The sequence below is a fragment of the Leptinotarsa decemlineata genome, unplaced genomic scaffold (assembly GCF_025532065.1).
Source record: "Leptinotarsa decemlineata unplaced genomic scaffold, Ldec_3_MD MMD2_P_RNA_scaffold_2, whole genome shotgun sequence".
Classification (NCBI taxonomy): Eukaryota; Metazoa; Arthropoda; class Insecta; order Coleoptera; family Chrysomelidae; genus Leptinotarsa; species Leptinotarsa decemlineata.
In genome coordinates this window covers 6,652,805-6,676,768 of record NW_027412529.1, presented here as the reverse complement: position 1 = coordinate 6,676,768, position 23,964 = coordinate 6,652,805, and the positions used below count along the sequence as shown (strand labels likewise).

Below are 23,964 nucleotides of genomic sequence, written 5' to 3'. Positions count from 1 at the left end.
AAATACTGTTGGTTATATTTTTGAAGGCCGCTTGTACGAATTCACTCACCCGTGTAGTTCATATTTTTGTTCTCAGTTGTTTCGCCCCTTGTTATCAGAGTAATGGTATCTCAACCTGATGCCATAATACTCAGAGTTGTTTGTTGCATAATGAAACTTGACCCCATCCAAAACCAGCTGATATATTGTTTGCATCCATCAACAAACCGTATATATATATATGCTCATTCCGTACTACCAGGTTATATTCGAATCATCCGTCGAACATCCAATTCATTGTCATATAATATCAACAAAAATGCATATTAAATTGATTGTGTTTTGTGTCGTAGCAATTGCTTTTGCTCATGCTGTTAGTGATGGAGAATGGAACAGCTACAAGGTATGTATTAATTGCTGCCACATTTTGGAAAATTTCAATTCCTATCTACGACTTATTTTTTATTTAGAAAAAACCACATCAGCCGTAGCTATTAGCGGCAAACATATACAGTATATATAAAATATGCAGTTGTTTACATTACAGTTTAAATAAAAGGTTACATCTATGATCTATGAACGATCCTTCACGTATCATGCTGTAACAATGTATAATTCATTCGGTGAATCTTTGAAAAATTCATCACAACCGCTATTCAAAAGTAAACTTGAATCTGAATTGCTCAGTCAATAGTGATTCAAACATAAATATTCGTATTTGATTTTATTTTTGTCCCGAAATTGCCATTCATTTTTTGTAATATTTCTTTTTTTTCAAACGTGGTTGAGTGGAAGAATATCGTTTTGCTAAACTTCGCCACGTAAAATAAACACCATTTATTATTATTATCATTATGATATCATTAGGAATTAATTCAATTTGGGGATTGATATTTTATTCACATATCGATATGCATTCAGCTAATGAATACCGATCTAAACACTTTTCAGATGAATGTTAGTTTTTTTTTAATTTGGACTTTGTCATTTTTGAGCAATACGAATCGAAAACTACTGATTTTTTCATGATGCTATTTACTCTCAAGATTTTGCTAAATAACAACGTCTTCTTTAGTTCGTCTGGACTGAGTGGTTTTTCTGTATGCTTTCTATATACTAATTCTAATCAAAATTGAAACTCAATAGTACATCAAAAAAATTTGATCTGGCAGTCGAAATCACCCTCTTTCCCAAAAAAAAGTTTCGTCATAGGTTTACTCGATCAAGTTATCAAATTGAGCAATCCACAATATCGTGAAATATTCTCAAAAATAGTTAAAGGAACTTCAACTGATAACTAACCAATTCAACTGATAAATAAAATTATAAAAGAACATACTCATAAATTATATAATCTTTTCAAACAAAAAACGAAATTAATGGAAAGCTTTTTTATCATTCAATTCGAAAAAAGTATTACCTTTAAGAGTTCTACAAAGATGTAAACCTCAAATACAACCATCGGTTATCAATTTTTTCCAATCGTATAACGTTGAAATTTGCAACTATATTAATTAACAATACAAAGTCAGGTTAACTTAGTTTTCAGTAATATTTTCACATCATTCCTACCTACTCTTACCTACTCTTATATTTTGATATTACTGAAAACATGATAACATTATCGTTTATCCATGATTTCGAAGTTTTTTACAAAGACAATAATCACAGTTCTATTCATATGGTTATTGTAAAGATACATTTCGAGAAATTGAAGGAAAAATGTTTTTTTATGCATTTCCTTTGATAGGTACTCAACTCCTGAAAAATATTTTTGGCAAACTTGTTACAATAATACAAGCTGGCATGTACAGATGGCATGGGATCTGGTTGCTTAGAACACTAGTTGAAATGTATGTAGTGGTCCTTCTTCTGTTGTGTTCTGTGTTTGCAGATCTCTTGTCACTGTTCCATGTCATTTCGATTTTATTTCCTTATATATTTTTAAGAAAGAAAGTTTTTGGCTTTCTACTACTTCATCTTGATACAAAAAAAGGTGAGGGAATCTTCCATGACAGTTGATTTTTCTTTCTCATTCAATTCAGTTCGGATCTCTTTCATTATAATTCGTTTTCATGTGGCGTTAAAAATTAATTCCCTACCAATGTTTAGAAGTCATACAAAAAAATGGTTAGGTACTCAGTAAACCTCGAGACAACTTACAACGATTCATCGATACAAAAAATAATTACAAAACTGTGATGGGAGATGCTGTGAAGAGAAATAGAATAAAAATAAGAAAAAAAGAAAAAAAGAAGTGTTTTTCAAAGATGCTGCTTTGAATTGTTTGAATCAACTCTAGTTCATAGACCTTCTTCATTATTTCTTTCCTTTCTTGCTTTACTGTTTTTCTTATTTACGTTTTTTTTATCTGCAACTACATCTTATTATTAAGACTAACTATGACTCATCGAATGATCATCAAACATATCACAATTGTGGAGTACTGCTGAATGATAGAAGCCGGTTTATGTTCAAAACTGAGATTTTTTTAAGCCCGTTCTATAATTGTCGATACATAAACATTGTTAGTTATGATCACATGACTAAACGACTTCTAATCCTTTCCCTTTTTTTCTCTTTTCTCTCAACCACTATACAAAGCAATGCTTCATGTGGCTAACTCTTTATTTATTTGTAAAATTGACGTTGGTTAGTGTAGTTGTTTTTTGGCAAGTCAATATTTTTTTCCAAACGTAGTTTGCGCTGGTCAGGCCCCATCCCCTGAAACCACGATACATTCGGGAGGGCGTGGGGTAAGTGATCATTAGGGCCGAGAATCATGTGCCCGGAGCAAGCGCAAATAAATATTATAATTATTAACTCAGGATGAACAAACCTCTGACGAAGCTAGCCATTTGTGCCAGCGAAACGTCAGGAAGAAATTCCAAAAATTCACGGCCTTCAAACCCGAAAGAGAGTGACCCTGCCAACCTCTCCCGCGGAAGCCTCTACCGTTTTGTCAAAAGAGTTTTTGATGAAAACATGTTCAGTATTTTCCACTTCTCCATTACTATACAGAAAGTATAAAACTTTCAAAGAAAAACATTTTTTTAGGTTAGTTTCAACTTTTTTTATAATGACGTGAAAGAGAAGAAAGGGTTTTTGAATTAAATTTCTAACCTAATTTTTGACATAACTTCTAAACTGCCTGGGATGTACTCATATACCTATATTTCTTGACATGAGGTACCATACGCTTCCACTCAGTCTGTTGGATTATTAAAATATGCCTGATGCTTTGGTATCTTCCATACGAAATATTCTTCATTTCTTTGATAACTCTGCTTCCTCACTTCCTATTCAGAGCTAGATGTGACATATGTATCGGCCAAGGAATGAGTTACCAAATGTGTAACTTTCGGCCCGAAAATTGTAGACAAAATTCACTGAAACTTGTTTTTGTTCCAGCAAAAATTCAACAAACACTACAACACTCCCCAAGATGATGCTCTCCATCGTTCCATTTATGAAAAGAATGTTCAGGAGATCAACGCACATAACCAGAGATACAAAGCAGGACAAGAAAGCTGGGAGAAGGGTGTAAATCAATTCACCGATATGACAGAGGAAGAGAGCAAGAGGTCACGTGGATTCGGACCAATTAACTAATGAATAATTGGAACTTCCTTTTGTATATTCTACTGATATTTGTTTCATAACACCTGATTCTTTCGAAAATATATTTGCATATTACATTTGTTTTTCCACTGCTTATGGTAATGCTTATAATACTCAACGCAAAGATGATTCATACTATGGGATTTCGTATGATGAAAAATGAAACACACACTCTTAATATTCAAATAAGGTACTTGTGATGTACTGTTTGGAACCCTTAGTGTTACTGGAGTTTTATCCCAATACCAAACCGTTGTTTTAATACCTCGACACGTGTTTCGATCACCAATTGATCGTCTTCAAGAGAAAGATTGAACTGTTTGAACATTTCATTTCACTGAAGTTATTCCTGCATATGCTCTAGGTGATACAACTGCCTCAATAGATTTTCAGTTATTGGAACTCAGTTGCAGACCGGTTTTGGGCTGTTTAGCCATTCGTCAGTGCATGGTAGTGTCTATCATCAAAATAAAGTCGATGACTTCAGATGATTGAAAAAATATTTCCTTTATAGAATCATTCCTCGAACTACGCTGAAGCGGCCAACAAACAACAAGGTTTGCCATCGCCCCATCTGCCTGAGAACGAGGTAACCAATTCCTCCTCCCACTGATTATTATGTGAGAAGTTTTCTTTCCTTATACGAGGAATTAGGCAAATTTCGGATATGCGGTTGGTTATCTCGTTCACAGGCAGCTGTGGCAAACCTTGTTGTTTGTTGTCCGCCATCATCATCGTCACTTCTTCCAGGTTTGGAGACCAGCTCCCCTACCCATTTGGCTGATTATTGGCCTTGAGAGGGACCAATGGGTACACAACTGATAGATGACGGCATGAAGTCCTAAGACATCAGTGCCGCCCTTCACGGGATACCCCTACCTGGCTGGGGTGGGGTGGGTGAAAAAGTTATTCGTCCGTTGACGGGGGACATGAGGGCCTCATTCGACAGAGTGTCGGGGCCTTCTGTATCGGGAGGGGTCGTTTACAGCATAATCTGTGGCTTTCCTAACTAAAGGGTTTCCATGAGTTTCCGTTTTTTCGAAAACTCTCTCATTCCTCGACTGAATGGACTGCCTAATGGAAGGCAGCTGCAAATCTCTGCGGATGGCTTCGTTCCGCACGAACCAAGGAGCATTCACAATCATCCTAATTAACTTATTTTGCAACCTTTCCAAAATGGAAATGTTGGACGGAGCCGCTTGTCCCCAGACGCCTGAAGCGTACATGATGACAGGCTTGAACATCGTGTTATAGATCGTGATTTTGTTTTTTAAACTCATTTTTGATTTTCTATTGATCAGAGGGTACAGACTGGCTATCCGACCCTCGATCTTAGATTTGACGTACATAATGTGCGGGTTCCAAGTGAGCCTACGGTCTATTAAAAGGCCGAGGTACTTTATCCGCGCTTGCCAGTCAATCTCCCTTCCAGAGATTCTCACTTTTCTGGCCGGAGAATATAGTAATCTTCCCATGGTTATCGCCTGAGTTTTGTTGTCCGCTTCAGCTTAGTTCAAGGAATGATACTCTGAAGGAATTCGATATTCAATTATCGGAAGTCATCGACTAAATGTTGATGATAGATACTACCTTGCACTGACGAGTGATCAAACAGCCCGAAACCGGTCTACAAGTGTGTTCCAATAATTGAAACACTATTTCGGCGGTTGTATCGCCAATATCATATGCAGGAATGAGTTCAGTGAAGAATCCTGCACTGACACCTGTCGGATATAATCCAACGCCCTTCGTGGTATCAGCCAGGGGAGTAGTTGTTTTGTGATAGGTCTCAGTCCATTAACCTACAGTGTAGGGAGTTGAAACTGACCTGAACGAATGATTCTTTCAGATGATTTGAATTAGACAATAATTTAACCATTATACCCAATACAAATATTTTGGAAAAAGTGGATTGCCATGGAATAAACCAAAATTCAATTAAAAACAGTTTTCATTATAAATTACCAAGGAACTCATTGCCTAAGATGTTTTCAGGAGTGAAAAACACACCCAAAAACGGTCAAAAATGAGTTCTAGTGTTGTTGATTCACATGATTTCATAGAGAAGTTTGAGAATGTGAAGTTGAATATTTGAAGTATCTTCTGAAGGTCAATAATCTCAGTCAAGAAGTAATCGTAGACATATAGAATCAATGAGTATCTACATGGAACAGAATTTCTTCCTGGTCAACAACTATTTCTACAAACACGGCACGGCAATGGAAAATGGGGGATCAAGGGGGATTGATCCCCCATTTTCCCCATACTCATATATATGGACGGCTCAAAAACTAAATAAGGGTCATGAGGTAGAGTGTACTCACTAAGCCTAAGGATTGAGTGGGGAATGGAAATACCAGCGTGGTTCAAACAGAACTGGCTGGTATCTCAATTGCCACAAAAGGAATAATCAGGAAAGGAATTTCTGGCATAAACTTAACAATCTGCACTGATAGCAGACAAGCTCTATTAGCCTTGAACAGACAACGTGTTACATCAGGGCTAGTACTAGAGTGCCACCAAGATTTAGCTGAGGCCTCGATATATAATAACATTATCCTGAGGTGGATTAAAGGGCATTGCCGACCCTTTAGCCAAGGAAGCGGCTGGACTAAGAATTTCAGGATCCAGTGGCACTTACGGCCTGATGACTTCGACAATTGCGGAACTAGCCAAACGTTACACCCATGCTGAATCCCTGAAGAGATGGGATGAAGAAATATCTGGCGATGACCAGGAAAAATCTACACTTAACAGTAAGATTTCTGAATAGCCACTGTCAACTAAGAAAACACCTCTTTATTATGGGGCTAGTGGACACACCTCAATGCAGGATGTGTGAACAGGAAGGTGAAACTGTCAGGCATGTCCTATCTGAGTGTCCGGTGTTGTCGTCAATAAGAGAGTGTGTGTTTGGCGAGTCCTGGCCTACACCTGCCGATATGAAGGAGATGTCTCCTTCCTAGAAAGGACAGGATGGATGATGACCTAAGAGGACAACTTCTCGAGAGGATGTACAATGGGTCACATGTGGACCTACACTCACTCTCCCTACTCTACAGATACTATTGTAAGTATAAAATCCGTTAGAAATTTCATCAAGTTCTTGGCAAACGAACCAAGTGCTTGAAAGAGAATATTGAAAAAAACTTCCCTGAAATACAATGGAAAAACCTTACGGCAATGTGCGTACAAACTTTTAAAGATCTTGGCGACACTTCCTGTTTCCAGATTTACCCCTGAAAGGACTTTCTTCACCTGAAACGCCTCAAAACTTATTCAAGAAACTCCACAAGCCAGGGACGACTAAACGGTTTGGCGTTAATGTCAATCCACCGTAGAATTGACATCGACACCGAGGATGTTGTATATTATATTACTTTTGTAACTAACAACAAACATGACAGTTCCTATTCCTAATACTTATATAAAGTTGTCATCAAAAAAAAATCTGTTATTGATATGAGTTCAGGATTTTTATGTGTTCAATACTCCATTCGGGAGGTACACATTTTTGAGAATGCCTTTTGGTATCAAATCTGCTCCGGAGGTATTTCAAAAAAAGATTAGACAAATATTTGGGGGAATTCAGAACATTTTTGATTACTCAATAATATCTGGGAAAACAAAAGATGAACATGATCGAATTCTTCATGAGGTTTTTGAAACGGCCAGTCGTCACAATATTACTTTCAATAAAAAAAGGTTTCAATATTGTGTTAAGACAGTAAAATTCATGGGGAATATTATTAGCGAAAACGGTTTCAAAGTAGATCCAGATAAAGTGAGAGCCATAACTGAAATGGAATCGCCTAAAAATGAAGGAAATTTGAGATCTTCAGGAACTGTAAATTAGGTACCTATCAAAATTCATTCCACATTATTCCGAAATCAATGCACCCTTACAAAATTCACTGAAATGTGATGTTGAATGGTGTTGGCTACCTATACACAGTAATACATTTGAGAATCTTAAAAATATACTCTGTAATGCCCCAATACTGAGATATCATGTTATAAATTTGCCTGTTATAATTCAATAAACAAAATCAAATATATAACAATAAAAAAAGTACGTTGTTGAATCATAAGCTTTTGAAGTGAATATTTCCTTTATATATTATACTTTCAATAAAAAAAATCAAATATATAACATCGGAGGTAATTGATTTGTTTGGTGCAAAGAAAGCTAGAAAACTAAATTTGATTTTGTAGAAAGATGTTAATATTTCTATAATGGTTTCCTATAAATATATATGAACATGTAACACCATTTTCTTTCTTTCATTATTTTTATATTTTATGTTTTTCTTCTGTTCCACCAAACCAACCCCCCCTCCCGAAATTGTTTTCTGGCTACAGCCTTGATCATCAGCATATTGGTGTATAGAGATTGTTTGTTACTTCAATAAAGTCTGAAATGTAGAGCGAAAATAACACAGGTCCAAGAATCGAGCCTAGAGGAACTCCATGAGTTATTGAATATTGACCATCTGAACATAAGGTTTGGGTACGACAGCTGAGATAGCTTCCCAATATTTGCACATCTACATCGCTAAATTCCAAATACGCTGGTTTATTACACAAAATATGTTGATCAAGGGTATCAAATCCAAGAGTACCAGAGGTGTTAGGTTACTTCTATCAGTAGCCAGGAATAAATCCTGGGTGATGTTAATAAGTGTTGTAGTAGTGCTGTGAAATATTCGGAAACCTGATTGGACTTCAATTATGATATAAAATTCGTTTAAAAAGTGATTTATTTGATCCTTCAAATACAGACAATGTACTAATTTGTCTCAAATGCGATAGATCAGTGAGCCTATCACCTTTAGGTAAAGGAAGAACAAGGGCTTGTTTACAGGTAGAAGGAATATGATTCGTTCCTAAAATTTTGTTCAGAATATAAGAAATATGATTCATGAGATGATCCTCAATATTCCTCAGCATAACAAGAGAAATGTTATCAGATCTAATACAGTTACTTTTTACACTGTTTACATCGTGTTTGACTTCAGTGGGTCATACTTGAGAAAAATACAGGCGAGATTCGACACGGCTCTGGTATTTTTCCAAACGTCTCAACTGTTCTTCTGTTTTAGAAGGTTATTTGATATTTAAGAAGTGAGAATTTATCTCGTTCAAATTTTTCAGGTTGGGCGGTAGATCCAAATTTTTTTTTCTGTTTCAAAATATCCAACGACCTCAAAGTATTGAAGTATTGAAGATAGTTTTAGTGTTTCTGTTCTTAAAGGAGATGTTTATTAAGGAATGAGAAATTGAAATTTCTATGCTTCCTACCACTTTTATAAAAGTGGTAAAAAACATAGAAATTTTCGTTTCTCTTTTCATTATGATTTCCTACCACGAAGTAACAGCTACATCCATCGATTTATTGAGATGTTTATATTGATTCATTCTGATTCATGTATATTTTCCTATATGTCTTTTGTTCGCTTTTTTTGTAATCCAGATATGTTTTGAATTTCTTGCTCATTAGTTTGAGTGGAGTTCTTTCCTAGCCAAATGAATGAATTCACAAGTGAAAGGTAGCCGAACTGAAAGAAAAATTCAGTCGAATCAGAATTTAGCGTTGCTCTAAAACTATATACTTATTGGGAACTATAAGAAGTTCTATTTTTCGCGCGACAAACTACACTTTAAGATGGTCAAGTTGAGCTAAGGGGACAGTTGAGGTGACATTAAAGGAATATTTCATTGAAGGAGTCCTACGACTCACAGAAATCGATCGAATTTTTTTATTATTTGATCAAAAACTATCAGTAAATTCTTTATGGAGACATTGGGTGAGATTGTTTGGAATAATTATTTATTCATATAATAAATTTCAATTTACAGGATTTCAAATTTTCATCACATCTTACTCTTCCTCCATCACAATCTGATCTGCGTATGAACGCAATTCCGAAGTATTCCTTCCATTCCGATATAACACTTTCTAATCCTTCCGTAATAAATTCCTGACTATCAGAACATTCATTTTTTTTCTAACCTCCCCCCTCCTGGCATAAAACTGGAGTTTATTTTGCCACAAAAATTTTGAATAAATCGAGTTACTACGTTTTATATTGACATTTAAGATTTATGAATGTTAGAATTATGTTGTATATTTTTTCATTGAGTGTAGTTAAAAGGACTATTAGATTGGTTGGAAACGGAACATTAGAGAAAAAAAAATTATTTAAGAAATCCGGCCGGTACAGTTCCATCAGGGCATTCATTTTCATTATTGTCAGACTGTCATCTGTCCAACATAACAGTACGTAAAATTATAGATCATTCTCGTCACCTCTGTAGTGAAGCGACAAAAACCACATTTCATATGAAATCAGGCGTTTCCTAATTTCAGGTGATGAACTTTTTACAGTTCCACCCAGCACTTCAATAACTGGTTTCTCGGAAAGCTGTTCAAAAAAAATCTGTTTGAAATATGTTTTTCCGTTAAGCAGCTGTCGCACCTCTACGAACGACAATCCTCAAAAACAAACTTGTTCGAGCTGAGGACTAACGAGATCTTCCCTTTGAACGTGTGATTCCTGTACTGTAAAATTCGATGAAAGGATTGCATGTACGAATTTGATAAGAAATGTAGTTAACATTTTTGTTTTTATTTGTTTTGCCCTCTGTTATCAGATACATGATGCCGCAATACTCAAATAAGTTGTTTGTTGCTTAATAAATATTGACCCCATCTAATATCAAATGATCCGGGTATTATATATATATATATATATATATATATATATATATATATATATATATATATATATATATATATATATATATATTATATATATACCAAGTTATATTCAAATCATCTGTCGAACATCCAATTCATTATTTGCCTTGTCATATAATATCAACAGAAATGCACCTCAAATTGATTGTATTTTGTGTCGTAGCAGTTACTTTGGCTCATGCTGTTACTGATGAAGAATGGAACGACTTCAAGGTAGGTTTAACTTGAGAACATAATGTAATAATTGCTGTCACAATTGGAAAAATTTCAATTCCTATCTACGGCTTCTGTGGTTCATCATTGACTATTTTAGCAGACTGTTGAGTTTCTTATTATTTTTGTACGGTAATGTTTTCAACGTTTCTCTAAGTATATTCTGGGATATTTAGGAAAAAAAGGTTGTGGCTTTTACTTCTCCATGATCATACAAAAATGTGGGAATTTATCTTTTGCCTTAAAATAGGCCCCAATTTCAGCAAAAACCTTTTCATTCGAGCAATATGTCTCACCGGTGAGATTTTTTTTGAGATATTCGAACATCCAGTGGTCGCTGGGAGTAAAATCTGGCGAATACGGTGGATGTAGAAGCAATTCAGGCAATTCATGTAGTTTTGCCATTATTTTGATTTACTCGTTATCCGTTGCGTTGTTTTGATGAAACGAAATTCGTTTCTGTGCCATATGCGGTCTTTTCTTTGCAGTTTCGGCCCTTAAACACTCCAATAATGCTATATAATATTCACTCAATCAATCAATTTATTTGCTTATTATCAGTATAACACATTCAGAATCGTCAAGGTGGATATATAATAAAATACAAAACATACACATTAATACATATACATTAAAAAGTCAAAGCATTAAAACTTGCAGTTGAAAAATTCACTCACGTCATAAGTGCAGAAATCAACCAGCAGCCCTTTTATACTTTTTTGAATTTAATCTTAAGTAATTCCCTCATAATATATCGCCATAGTAAAAAAGCTTTTATGAGTAATTTCCCGTCGATGTTGTGACATAAGAAGATTGTGGCCATTTCTGGTCAAATATTCATGGTTGCGATTAACTTGAGGGATGTTATTTTGTATCTTGATATAGACAAGATATTGAAATATGTATAGAGCCGTAATGATTAGTACATTAAATTGTTCAGACAGGGGTCTACAGCTGTCAGTTTGTTTTGCTCTTTCCAGGATTCTAATAGCCGTTTTTTGAAAAATGAATATCCTTTCCCAATCAGTTGAAATTCCCCAAAAAACCAATCCGTATGACAGCTTAGACTGAAATAACCCCATGTAAGCTCCTCTCGAAACATAAGAGGGAACAAATTCATTGATTCTACGAAGCAGGTAAAGAGTGCGGGACTGCTTAGTGGAGAGATCTTTGATGTGTTCTTTCCAATTAAGTTTTTGATCCAGCTTTACCCCAAAGATTTAATGGATATTTGACTGTCCTTAAGTTCTTTTAGTGTGACCGTAATTGGTTCAGTTTTCTTGACATTCAAGCATAACTTATTGGCTGCAAAACAATTTTCAATTCCTTTCAACGCGGTGTCAGTTAGTTGTTCAGGGTGACTCTCATAAATAGTAGTATCAACGGCAAACTGAATCGTGTTGAGGGGTTAATATGGTGTGGAAGATCAATAACATATATTAGGAATATTAGGGGTTCCCAGATTGACCCTTGAGGCACCCCTGCTGTTACACTCACTGCTGTAGATATCATACTACTTTGCTCCACAATCTGCTTTTGTTCGGATAGGTAAGAATTGATCAAATCAGCTATTTTCCCCCTAATTTCATAGTACGGTAGTTTATCGAGTAGAGTCGAGTGTGACACACAGTCGAACAACTTCTCAAGATAGTCGAGGAATATTACACCACGCACATCCCAAAATACCAAGGCCTTAATCTTTTCAGTCGATTGTTGTACTTTCAAGCGCTTTAGCAGGGGAGCCCACGATGCAAAATGGAGATTTACTCAAGCGTCATTGAGACATACTAGGTTGCACAGCTTAGTTGATAAGAAGAAAAAATGCTATATAATATATACCTTTTCATCGGTGGGGGAAGCGGCTATGGATTTTTATATATGTAAAAAAATACTGTTGCATGGACATACTCGAGCGCGTCAGATATTGATAGCATCAATGTACGTATTTTTGATAATGTTGGTATGTTAATCTAATCATTTGCATGATGTGGGTGGCAAGGGTTAAAAGTGAAAAGGGGCGTTAAGTGCAACAAAAAAAAGCTCTCATTCAATAATCTGACGATTTCGATCTGACGCAAACTCGCGGCCATTATTATAATGTGCAAAAATAATTCGCCATTTTGAAATATGTCAGATTGAGATATATATGGTTCATCTTTATGTTTTAGACGTGTTGTCTCATAATCTGACGATCATCTAGAGATATTCGCTTAATCTGACAAAAACAATATTTAAATATTTTTTTTTATTCATTGAACTTGATTAATTGAAAAGCTCAGGAAATAGCATGCAAATTAATAAGTGTATGTTTTTCAGGTAGTATACTTGTATTCATAAGAAAATAATTTTAAAACAATTCTCAAAAATTTTAAATTTTTTATAATCAATTGATTAATTAATGAAGAAACGTTACTGCAGTTTCGTACTATAAGGACATTTTCAAATTTATATATTGTATAAGTATGTCCTTATAGGACGAAACTGCAGTTACAAATAAAAGTGGTAAAAAACATAGAAAGTTTAATTTCTCTTTTCTTCATTATGATTTCCTACCACGTAGTAACGGCTACATCCATCAATGAATTGATTAATTAATCATCATCTTCATCTTCATCACGAACAAGTCTCTGTGATCAGCTGTGATGGCGTCATGGCAACAGAATTCAGAGTGGAGACGGAGCGAGAGAGTAATAGATAGAGAAAAAGTGAATAGAGAATAGAGGAATAGAAACTCGGAGAGGGAAATATAGGTATTCCACAGCTGCACGCATTAAACTTTATCGACGAATTTTTGTTATTTCGGCTTGCGAAAATCGTCAGATTATATATTTTTCGTTATCCTTGAAATATTTTCTTCAAAAAAAAATAGCTACGTTCGAGAATGTCGAAATGACGTTATTTTTTTACAACTTTGCTGCCCTCCCCTTCCTTTACAACATCTCAAATTGTCAGATTACTGGAATATACACTTTTTAGCAGGTAATTAACTCGCCCTACCTTAATCTAGTTTTCTTGTAGAAATGTAAAATATTGGAATCGGTTTGTCCCTAAATAATTCACTTCACCCCAAAAATGCTCCTTTGATTCTTTTGATTATTGCTCTCGTAACGATTGTTTCGAAAGGAAAGAAAATCCTCTACGAGGTACTTATCCTCGGCGATTCTACTATTCAAGACCGCTGCATATATAATCACCACGTGAAAAGGTGTAGCAATACAAATCTCTATTCTACTCTACTTCAGGAAGTAAAACAGGCTAAAACTTTCCTCTAGATACACAACTAGGTTGAAAACTCGTAAATATGGAACGTGGCTGTGGGAAATGAAATGTCTGAAATTATAAACAGTTCAAGTTATTTTCAAATTGTATGTTTCTGTAAAAAAATGTCCAACGCTCACCTTCTTGTATCGAAATCCCTAGCACAACAGAAGACGTTTAGAAATCAATTTATTATCTATATTCAAACTCGATTGAATCAAGGGTTCCAAATAACCCAAAATGCACATTCGACCCCTAACATCCTTTGGCGAAAATCAATCAATGATAGTTATAAAGATTCACTAGGCAGATATCTTTATGATTTTCTCCAGGAATCGCTATCTAATTTACGTCGTTTCGAATCCGTGCAGAGCCCAAGAGTTTTTGTTGCGCACAAATGAAATGTATACAGAAGTGACTTCTTTTATAGGGTGAGAGGATTGGTCATGAGGAGATGTCCACAGGGAGAGGTCTTATCACCCCTTTTCTAAAACATAGTTCTGGATACCCTGATTGATCACCTCAACGATAATGTATTTTCCACAATTGCAAATGCAGATGACATATTTATCTTGCAGACTGGCAAATTTGAGAACACACTGTGCGATAGAGCGCAGGATGGGCTCAAATTGATAGAAACATGGTGTAAGGAACACTCATGGTCGATCAATCCCAAGAAGACTGAGATGGTTCTTTTCATCAAGAAAATCAAGAAAACAAGAAAACCTTACAAACTCTTCAAAAGCAAACTAAACTTCTCTGAACCTGTACATTAAGGAGGTTATGTTAATGGCCATGTTACGATTGCGCACGGCTGGTGTAAACCTTGAAGTAGGAATGAGTCAATTGAGGCTGAGCCTATGGCGAGAAGCGCTTACTGCGCAACCCCTGCTGCAGGCAACCAGTTATGTAATTGAACCCAGGTTTGTGTTTAATGAACTCTACAAAATACAAATGAATAATACGCATATCTACAGACGGCTCAAAAATCAAAGGAGGCTCAAGATGTGGAGTTTACTGCAGATCACTAAGCCTAAGGATTAAGTGAGGAATAGGAAGAAATACCAGCGTGGTCCAAACAGAACTGGCTCGTATCTCAATCACCACAAAAGTAATAACCAGGAAAGAAATTTCTGGCAAAAACATAAAAATCTGCACTGATAGCAGACAGGCCCTATTAGCCTTGAACATACAACTAACCTCAGTACTAGAGTGCCACCAAGATCTAGCCAAAGCTTCGGTAGATTCTGAGGTGGGTTGGAGGGCACGACAGGAGTAAAGGTAATCGCATTGCCGACTCTTTAGCCAAGGAAGCGGCTGGACTAAGAATTTTAGGACCCAATGGCACCTACAGCCTGATGACTTGGACAATTGCGAAACAAGCGAACAAGCCAAACGTCACACCCATGCTCAATCCCTAAAGAGATGAAATCAAATCAAAGGATGAAATCTTGCCAGGATCACCCTGGGCAACCATGGGAAGCTGGTGCCGAAGAAATATCTGGCGATGTCCAGGAAAAATCTACGCTTACTAGTAGGATTTCTGACTGGCCACTGTCACCTCCACAATATGAGGCTAGAGGACACACCTCTATGCAGGAGGTGTGAACAGGAAGATGAAACTGTTAGGCATGTCCTACGTGATTGTCCCGAGTTATCGTCAATTAGAGAGTGTGTGTTCAGCGAGATTTGGTCTACACCTGCCGATATAAAGGATATGTCTCCCAGAGACCTGTCCACCTTCCTGGAAAGAACAGGATGGACGATGACCCAGGAGGACATCTCCTTGGGAGGATGTATAATGGGCCACATGTGGCCTAAATGCTGTGGGCTTACACTCACTCTCCCTAATCTACAGATATAAGGTGTTCGTGATACATGAAATATATTCAACTGAAGTTAACTTGATGCATTGGAATAATTGAAAAAGAATATCGTAACAAATGAAAGAGGTGAAATTTCACCTACATGGAACACTGTCATCCTCACTGGTGGACAGCCGATGTTTCGCCGTAAGGCACTTGCCTTCTCGGCTCTTCAGTACCATGATACCATGGATAACATAAGAAAAAAAACTCAATGCATTCATAAAATTATGACCTTCCCAGAAATTAATCACTTTCAAAACTACCCCTTTCAATTCATTCTGGGATATAATATTATGATAATAATATAATAATATACAGGGTGTAACTAAATAAGTGTGAAATATTGAAGGAGGTGATTCTTCATCGAAAAAAAGATAGGATATTTCATATAAAGAAATTTCATTGGAGCATCCCTTGTTAAGATACTGCCCCTTAAAGGAGGTACATAAAATTTGTTTAACAATTTTTTTTACAAGCACTAAAAAAGTTACAATATTGAACGCAACCCCTAAAATTTATTTCCAATGTAACTGTTTGTCTTATTATTTGTTTACCATATAAAAATTTATGTCCGATAGCCTGTTTCATTCTGAACAAAAAATGTCTTCTGGGTTTTTTACAAAAAATGAACCAGTTCGCAGGAAAAAATTATTTTAGGAACAACTACAGAGATACATCGTCATAAATACGAAAATACGAAACTAATCTATCAGCGATAGTGACAATTAAATTGGTATGATGCTGTCAGTTTGTGAATTTTCGAAATTGAATTAATACTACTGGTGTGTTGTTCTGTTGTTAATTCCTTACTTTAATAATTCACTTGTTATTATAATGGCATACACAAATGAGGAAATGGCTGTCGCAGGGGAATGGGTTAGAAGCTTCTGAAAGATAAAAGATATGCTGAAATGTATCCTTAATGGCAGCATCCTTCACATCATCAACGCTTACGAGAATATGGTTCATTCAACAAAAGAATGCAGGATTGTGGTCGCCATCGAGAAGTACGAACACCACAGCTTGAGGAAGCAGTACTTAATTTGATTGAAGAACAACCTACTACCAGTACCAGAAAGATTGCTTTTCAGCTAAATGTGAATCATATGTCGGCATTTCGAATTTTAAAGGAACAACTCGTATACCCTTACCATCTGCAACGAGTACAGGCAATGTTACCGCGAGACTTTCCGAACCGTCTTGAATATTTTGCAATTGGATGCTGGAAATGATTAGAAGAAATTGTGACTTTCTGAAGACGATAGTTTTTCTCAGGACAAGATTATTAATTTTCATAATTACCACATATGAGCTGATGAAAACCCCCACGCTATTTTCGAAACTAACCATCAAGAACAGTTTTCTCTTAACGTGTGGCTTGGAGTTATTGAAGATGATTCAATTGGGCCCCATTTTCTACCTCTTCGATTAAATGGTGAGGCATACGTTCAATTTTTAAAAGAAGTGCATCCAGTACTGCTGGAGGAAATTCCTTTGGGCATCAGAAGAATATGTGTTTTATGGATGATGGGGCTCCCGCCCATTTTAGTCAAGTGGCACGTCAGCATTTGACTGCAACATATGCAAATCATTGAATAGGTCGAGGAGGACCACAGAACTGGCCCGCTCGATCACCGGATCTCAATCCTCTCGATTTCTATATTTGGGGCCATTTACAGCATTTGGTTTATCGTACTCCTGTTCGCGATGTAGAGGACTTAAGAAACCGCATCATCAATGCGTGTAGGATAATCAGAGAGACTCCAGGAATATTTGAGCGAATACTTGGCTCCATGCGTCGACGTATAGACGCATGCGTAATGTCTGAAGGTAGACATATTGAACATTTACTATGATTTCTACATGTTGTGTATTTTGTTATCAATAAATCAGTTTTGTTTATTACCTTTTATTCGTTCAATTCAGGTACTAACTACAAGATAACAATAAATCCAGTTCGCATTTATGACGATGTATCTCTAGTTGTTCGTAAAATAATTTTTTGCTGCGAACTGGTTTATTTTGGGCAAAAAACTCAAAAGGCATTTCTTGTTCAGAATGAAACAGAAAACAGAAAATTTTAAATGGTAAACAAATAAGAAGACAAAAAGTTACATTGGAAATAAATTTTAGGGGTTGCGTTTTCCACCCTTTACAACCATGGGGTAAACCAAATAAATCACCGGCTGAATATCTTTTTGGTAGTACGAAAGGTCAGGTTAATTTCAATATTGTTACGTTTTCAGTGCTTGTGAAAAAATTGTTATAAAAATTTCATGTACCCTCTTCAAGGGGCTGTATCTTAACAAGGGAGTTTCTTTATATGAAAGATCCTATCTTTTTTTCGATGAGGAATCACCTCCTCAAATGTTTTACACTTATTCAGTTACACCCTGTATAATAAATATCACATAACTTTCACCAATAATAATTTTTATTACTTATTTTACTACAGGTATCAGCTTCTATGACAAATGTATTTCATTCCTAAATTATTTTTCCTTGTAGTATGTGAGTTAATCTACACTTGTCCTCTCGAAAAATTATTCTTTCAGATCAGTATTTTCGGGCTATAAAATGAGCTTCTGGTATTGCAAACTTGAAATATGACTACTATCTTCAACTATATCAAATCTTTACACTTGGTAACAGTCATAATTAACAATGAGAGAACTTTAGATATGAAAACCAAAATAATTATCAGATCAATATTTGAACCTCGAAGTTACGGAAAACTAACTTGATAGTCATAAGATATGTAACAAGTGTAGTAATTGAATACAAAACTGAAGTTGATAAAAGTTTAAACGTCTTTTTTTCGATGGAAGGCGATCAATTTGAAAATTTGATTTGATCAGTGGAATATATTTGTGTTTGAATGTACTTTGGAGCATTATCCTTGACTTTGTTTTGGCATTGGCACTGGGCGTTAAGAGATCATCGGGTTATCATAACTAATATCAACCTCCTGAAGGATTTTTAAACTGGTTACTCAAAGTAACATTGAAGAAACAGAACTTTATGTGGCAAAGACTGAGAGAAATGCAGAGATTCATACACTACTTCCTCACACGTGAAATGTAGATGGGGATGGATTATAAGTGTTAAAGAACCCAGGATTAGCTGAGAATATTGATGATGAAATTGATGAAAGTGAAAATTAACTTGAATCCATCGTAATTTCAGAAATATTTTCATAATTTTTATTGTTGAATCACAAAATATTTTATTAAAAAAAGTGTGAACTGGGAAAAAGTTTTTGTCCAAAGTTGTATATTTTGTAATTTTACTACAATGATACTAGATGCTTTGAATTATTGATTCTAATGGAAGACTGGTGAATGGAGGAACAAGATCAAAACTTGTGATTTTATGAATGTTCTAACAAATCAATTGACGTATAACGACATCAAAAACTTCTACTTTGAATTCAACTAGTTGTAAACGTTACGAGATCAAATATTGGGCAAGGTTCAAAATGCGTTTATGTCCTAATAGTACAGGCAATCTATCAAATAATGGCTGAAAAATTACCCGATGCATGAAACTTGGTGAGTCGTTAGAGAATGATGAAAGAAAGCTTACCTAGCCATAGCCACCTGCAACCTGTGATGGTTTTTGAAAAAACTAAAAAATATTCCATTTCTCTTGAGACACCTCCAAAACATGGTTTTTCAACGCGACAACTGCTTTTTCGGCAGTCGTAAATCATTGACCTCTCAGTTCATCTTGGATATTCGGGAACAAGAAGAAGTCATTGGGTGCCAAAACAGAACTGTATGGAGGATGAGTCATAATATTATAATAATAATAATAATACGTCTTTATTCACCATAAAAATACAAATGGAATAGACAAAAATAAAATAAAACAGAGTACAGGAACAATAACAAAAACAAAGAAAAAAACTTCCAGTATATGGTGAATAGGCGGAGTATCAGCCAAGGCTGTTTTTCAACTCAACCTGATAGAAACTATAGATAAATAATATGAACACGAGTCGAGTTAACAATATAAAAAAATTTTAGTTATTGCTTTATTTAGAAAATTCATTTTAGAAATGCTAAGGTCGGGAACGGGCAAGAGGCTGATGGGATAAATAAGTCTTCAGTCTTTTTTTAAATTTTACGATGGTGTATGATCGAAATTCGCTGGGTAGTTGGTTATAATATTTGGGTGCATTATACGAGAAGCAGCGGGTGAAGATGGAAGATTTGTGTTTGGGGATGACTAGAACTGAACTGTTCCTTGTAGTAAAGCTGTTAATCGTAGAGAATGTTTTAAGCTTCTTCAGTAAGTAATCAGGTTGTCGAGTTATCAAAACTTTATGTGTGTTGGTAAGAAGGTGTAGAGTTCTAAGTTTCTCAGCATTTATCCATCCTGATTCTTGCATTGCTGGGGATATATGGTCATATTTCCGAATACCAAACGAGAAACGTAGACAGCTATTCTGAATACGCGCTGTAGTCGGCGAGCATCCGATTGTTTGACAGCGGTCCATAAATACTGTCGCAATAGGAAATTTTTGACATACTCAGAGACTCGCATAGTCTAAGTTTTCAGTTTGTGTTGAGCAAATCACGATTAGGAAAAAGCTGTCTGAGAACGTTATAAGAAGATTGGTTCAGATAGCTGACATGTTTAGTAAAGCGGAGATCCAGATCAAACCACATTCCTAATTTTTTTATGTCGTCCACGGAGGGAAGTATATCGTTTTCGATGCGAACTTGAAAGGTAGAGTTGGTGACCTCTCTGTTCTTCTTAGCTCCGAACATCATTATTGCGGATTTGTCTGAATTGAGCTTGAGCTTATGGGCAGTAAAAATGTCAAAGATGGCTTGGAGATCGTTATTAATATGCGACAGAGCAGATGTAGACTCGCCTGGCGAAAAAGAGAAATATAACTGCGTGTCGTCTGCATAGTGATGTATATTGCATTTTTTCACGGACAGATAAAAGTCACAAATATACAAGCTAAAAACAAGGGCCCAAGGATAGATCCTTGTGAAAAGAGTTTTCATTTTCTTCCGAATTAACATTTCGATCTAATAAGGACAATTGGACAAGGTCAAAACATCGACTCGATGTTTTGACTGCTCAAAAATTCACCTGTTTCACGAGATGTGTGAGAGCTCGTATTATCATGATTGAGAATGATTCGTCTTCGACGGTTAGTTTCACGAATTTCTCTGAAGACTTCCGGCATACAAATGGTCGTGTACCACCGAGAATTGTCCATTCTACGTTGCTCAAGCGGAACAGTGGCCACTTGACTCATTCGGCCAAAGCGACCATTTGCTTTGATGTGCTTGTTTCACGAATAACTTTTGTTGGATTCAACTCGTCTTGGAATACCCACACGGTGGGTTGCTGTTTGGTTTCTGGCTCATTAGCATATATTCATGATCTGTCACCTGTCACTTATACACGTCTTTTGAAGCACCATGGTGGAGCTTTTCAATTATTTCCTCACACCACTTGACGTGAGCCTATTTTGAGCGATTGATATATTATGGGGTATCCAACAAGAACACATTTTTTTACAACTTAGTGTTCATGCAGAACTGAATCTATTGAATGGGCTCATTTAGGGTAATTTAGTTTTATATTGAGAATTATGTATTATAAAAGTGAATCATCTCCCAAGTAACCCACACAATTTTTCGGTTTTTATGTCAATTAGCAACTGAGCAAGAGCAATTGAAAATGTGAGATCACCCGCGGTACATCTTGACGTCACACCAGGCGAAGTAGACAAAGTAGAATCTAATGATGTATCAACAGTAGTCATGTCTGATGTACCTACTCAAACTCTCACTGTCCCCGGGGAAATTTAGTAGTAATTTTTTCCAATACTTTCTGTATTTTCTAGTCCTTTAGAACGATTTGTTTTTCGGAGGTATATAATATTTACGGTCTGTTTAGCTTTTGATCTTCAAAAAACCTGTTCATTACCTTGAATTCCAACATCAAAGGTCTTTTCCTGTGTACCTGGTTGATCAGACATGATTTGATTTTCAGAGATATCTTCGTTACAAGTATTCAACAAAATTTGTTTTTTCTTTTTTTGAACAAACGGTGGAGATTTAGATGTATGGGCCGTCGGTCTATCAATCTGGCAATCAAATATATGCGGATCTTCGCCTGGTTTCAATATATTTTTTCCCACTTTCATAGTTTTGATATACATATAATTTTCTGAGTCTGTTTCAATCTAAAATTTAAAGTTATGCTCAGAGTAAACTATAATTTTTTTCATTAATCATTATCATTCATACTTACATTAAAATAATTTTCGCAACAAAAGTACGTCGTCACCTTGGCAGATACAAAATCAGCCCTCCGCATAACGCGCTGCCATAACTTTCGTAACAGTGAGTTAAAAATTTTGTCTGGTGCAGTTACCGAAGAATTCTTACATTTAGGAACGGTGCAATACTTGTAACGTCATTTTTTATCATCATACATATTCACGCAGTTGACACACTGCAGTAAACATCACACAACTTGCTTTCTACGGCTTTAGCACACGTATTTTGCTTATCCGCCAGCACTCCCTTGTCGCCCCGTTTTGGTGAACGCCACATTCAACAATTAATGTGAGGGGGAAGATGAAGAGTGAAAATTCAGATATTTTGCAGATATACTATTTGAAACATAAAAAAATTGTTAAATGAGCCTATTGGAACTGATGTGCAAGAATGCCTCTATCTCACAATATCAATTCACGCTCTGCATTGATGTTTTGTGGCACAACAACCGATTTTACGACCTTCACGGAATTCGTCGGTGACCGAACTAAGACCACGACGGAATTCATTATACCAGCGATATACTATGGTTTTTGATTATGTTTTATCGCAATACAAAGTATTGAATTCATCGATACATTCTTGTTGAGATAATCCATGTCGAAAGTTGTTAAAAATAATCCAAAGAAAACATTATCTTGAAATTTCCATGTTTTGGTCAAATTGATTTTCCCAACTCACTGGAAACAAAACAAATAGCACTTGTACATCAAACGTTGTGAGTACCTTTATGCTAAAAAATATCAAACTCTATTATGGTGTTGCCACCTTTTACCTATTGGCATTAGTGTGCCAATTCCCGAAATAGAAATAGTCCCCCACCGTACTCATATCCCTACCTAAATTTCTTGGAATGAGGTACCATACGCTTCTACTTCGTATTCAGTACATAGTTACATGATTGAAATAAGCCTCATGCTTTGATATTTAAAGCTTTCATACGATATATTCTTTGTCAACTCTGCTTCTTCACCTTTGAATAAAAGCTAGATCTGACACATCGATCGGATAGAAAATGAGTTACCAAATGAGCAACTTTAGGCCCACAAATTATGTACAGAATGAGTGGCTTTCAAACACAATTCACTGAAACTATTTTCTGTTCCAGCAAAAATTCTACAAACACTACGACTCTCCTGAAGAAGATGCTCTCCACCGTTCCATTTATGAAAAGAAACTCCAGGATATCAACGAACATAACCAGAGATTCAAAGCAAAGCTAGAATCCTGGCAAAAGGCTGTTAATCAATTTGCTGATTTGACAGAGGAAGAAAGCAAGTGGTCACGTGGGTTCAGACCAACTGGCCAATAAATATTTGAAAATTCTTTTTTTATGTTGAATTGATATTTCTTCCATAATACCTGCTCCTTTCGAAAATATATTTACATATCATATTTGTTTTTCTATTATTGGCCACCGAACGCCCAACTTAATGCGAATGGAGTGATAATACAATGATATGATAGTATAATTCAAGTAAACGATATAGTGCAACCTACAGCTCCCCTTGCTAATTTCGTTATTCAATATCAACTCCTTCGTTGGTGAGCCAGTCAGTCACTAGACGCGCGACATGTGGACGAGCATTATCGTGCATTACGTGGAAGTTTTCACCAACAGCACCAGCAAACGGACGGACGATAGGTAAAAGAATGGTGTCGAGGTACTGTCGAGCTATGAGGAAGCGATTTGGAAAAACAAGATCGGTTCTACTGCCGATCATGATTCCGCCCCATAGTTTACTGTACCACCTCTGTATGTGTGGACTTCCTGGACGAGTCTCAAACTCTAATCTTCTACCGCGATTGCCTCTCGACAAAAGTGGACATCTGAGTGGCCTTCTGTTGTGGGAATCTGCTTCATGCAGTCGATTTCTGACAGTATCACGACCAATGGTTACCTGGTGCGTCTGCAGCAACACGTTAACCAACCCAGGTGCTGTGATTGTCAGTT

At 36.1% G+C, this 23,964-nt stretch overlaps 3 protein-coding genes across 3 annotated transcripts; 2 read left to right on the top strand and 1 right to left on the bottom strand.

The window, feature by feature from the left end:
* Window positions 1–220: 220 nt before the first annotated feature.
* On the top strand, window positions 221–3,675 carry LOC111509441 (protein CTLA-2-alpha). Its single transcript, XM_023165199.2, has 2 exons — window positions 221–382; window positions 3,391–3,675. Exons 1-2 carry the CDS (start codon window positions 221–223, stop codon window positions 3,589–3,591), a joined length of 363 nt encoding a protein of 120 aa, XP_023020967.1. The 3' UTR covers window positions 3,592–3,675.
* Window positions 3,676–10,410: 6,735 nt separating this feature from the next.
* On the top strand, window positions 10,411–23,405 carry LOC141485568 (cathepsin L-like proteinase). Its single transcript, XM_074182441.1, has 2 exons — window positions 10,411–10,573; window positions 23,119–23,405. Exons 1-2 carry the CDS (start codon window positions 10,490–10,492, stop codon window positions 23,320–23,322), a joined length of 288 nt encoding a protein of 95 aa, XP_074038542.1. The 5' UTR covers window positions 10,411–10,489; the 3' UTR covers window positions 23,323–23,405.
* On the bottom strand, window positions 19,508–22,695 carry LOC141485566 (uncharacterized). Its single transcript, XM_074182436.1, has 3 exons — window positions 21,982–22,695; window positions 21,655–21,913; window positions 19,508–19,663 (listed from the first exon to the last, which is right to left on the bottom strand). The coding sequence occupies exons 1-3, from the start codon at window positions 22,045–22,047 to the stop codon at window positions 19,659–19,661; spliced, it is 330 nt and encodes a 109-aa protein (XP_074038537.1). The 5' UTR covers window positions 22,048–22,695; the 3' UTR covers window positions 19,508–19,658.
* Window positions 23,406–23,964: the final 559 nt, after the last annotated feature.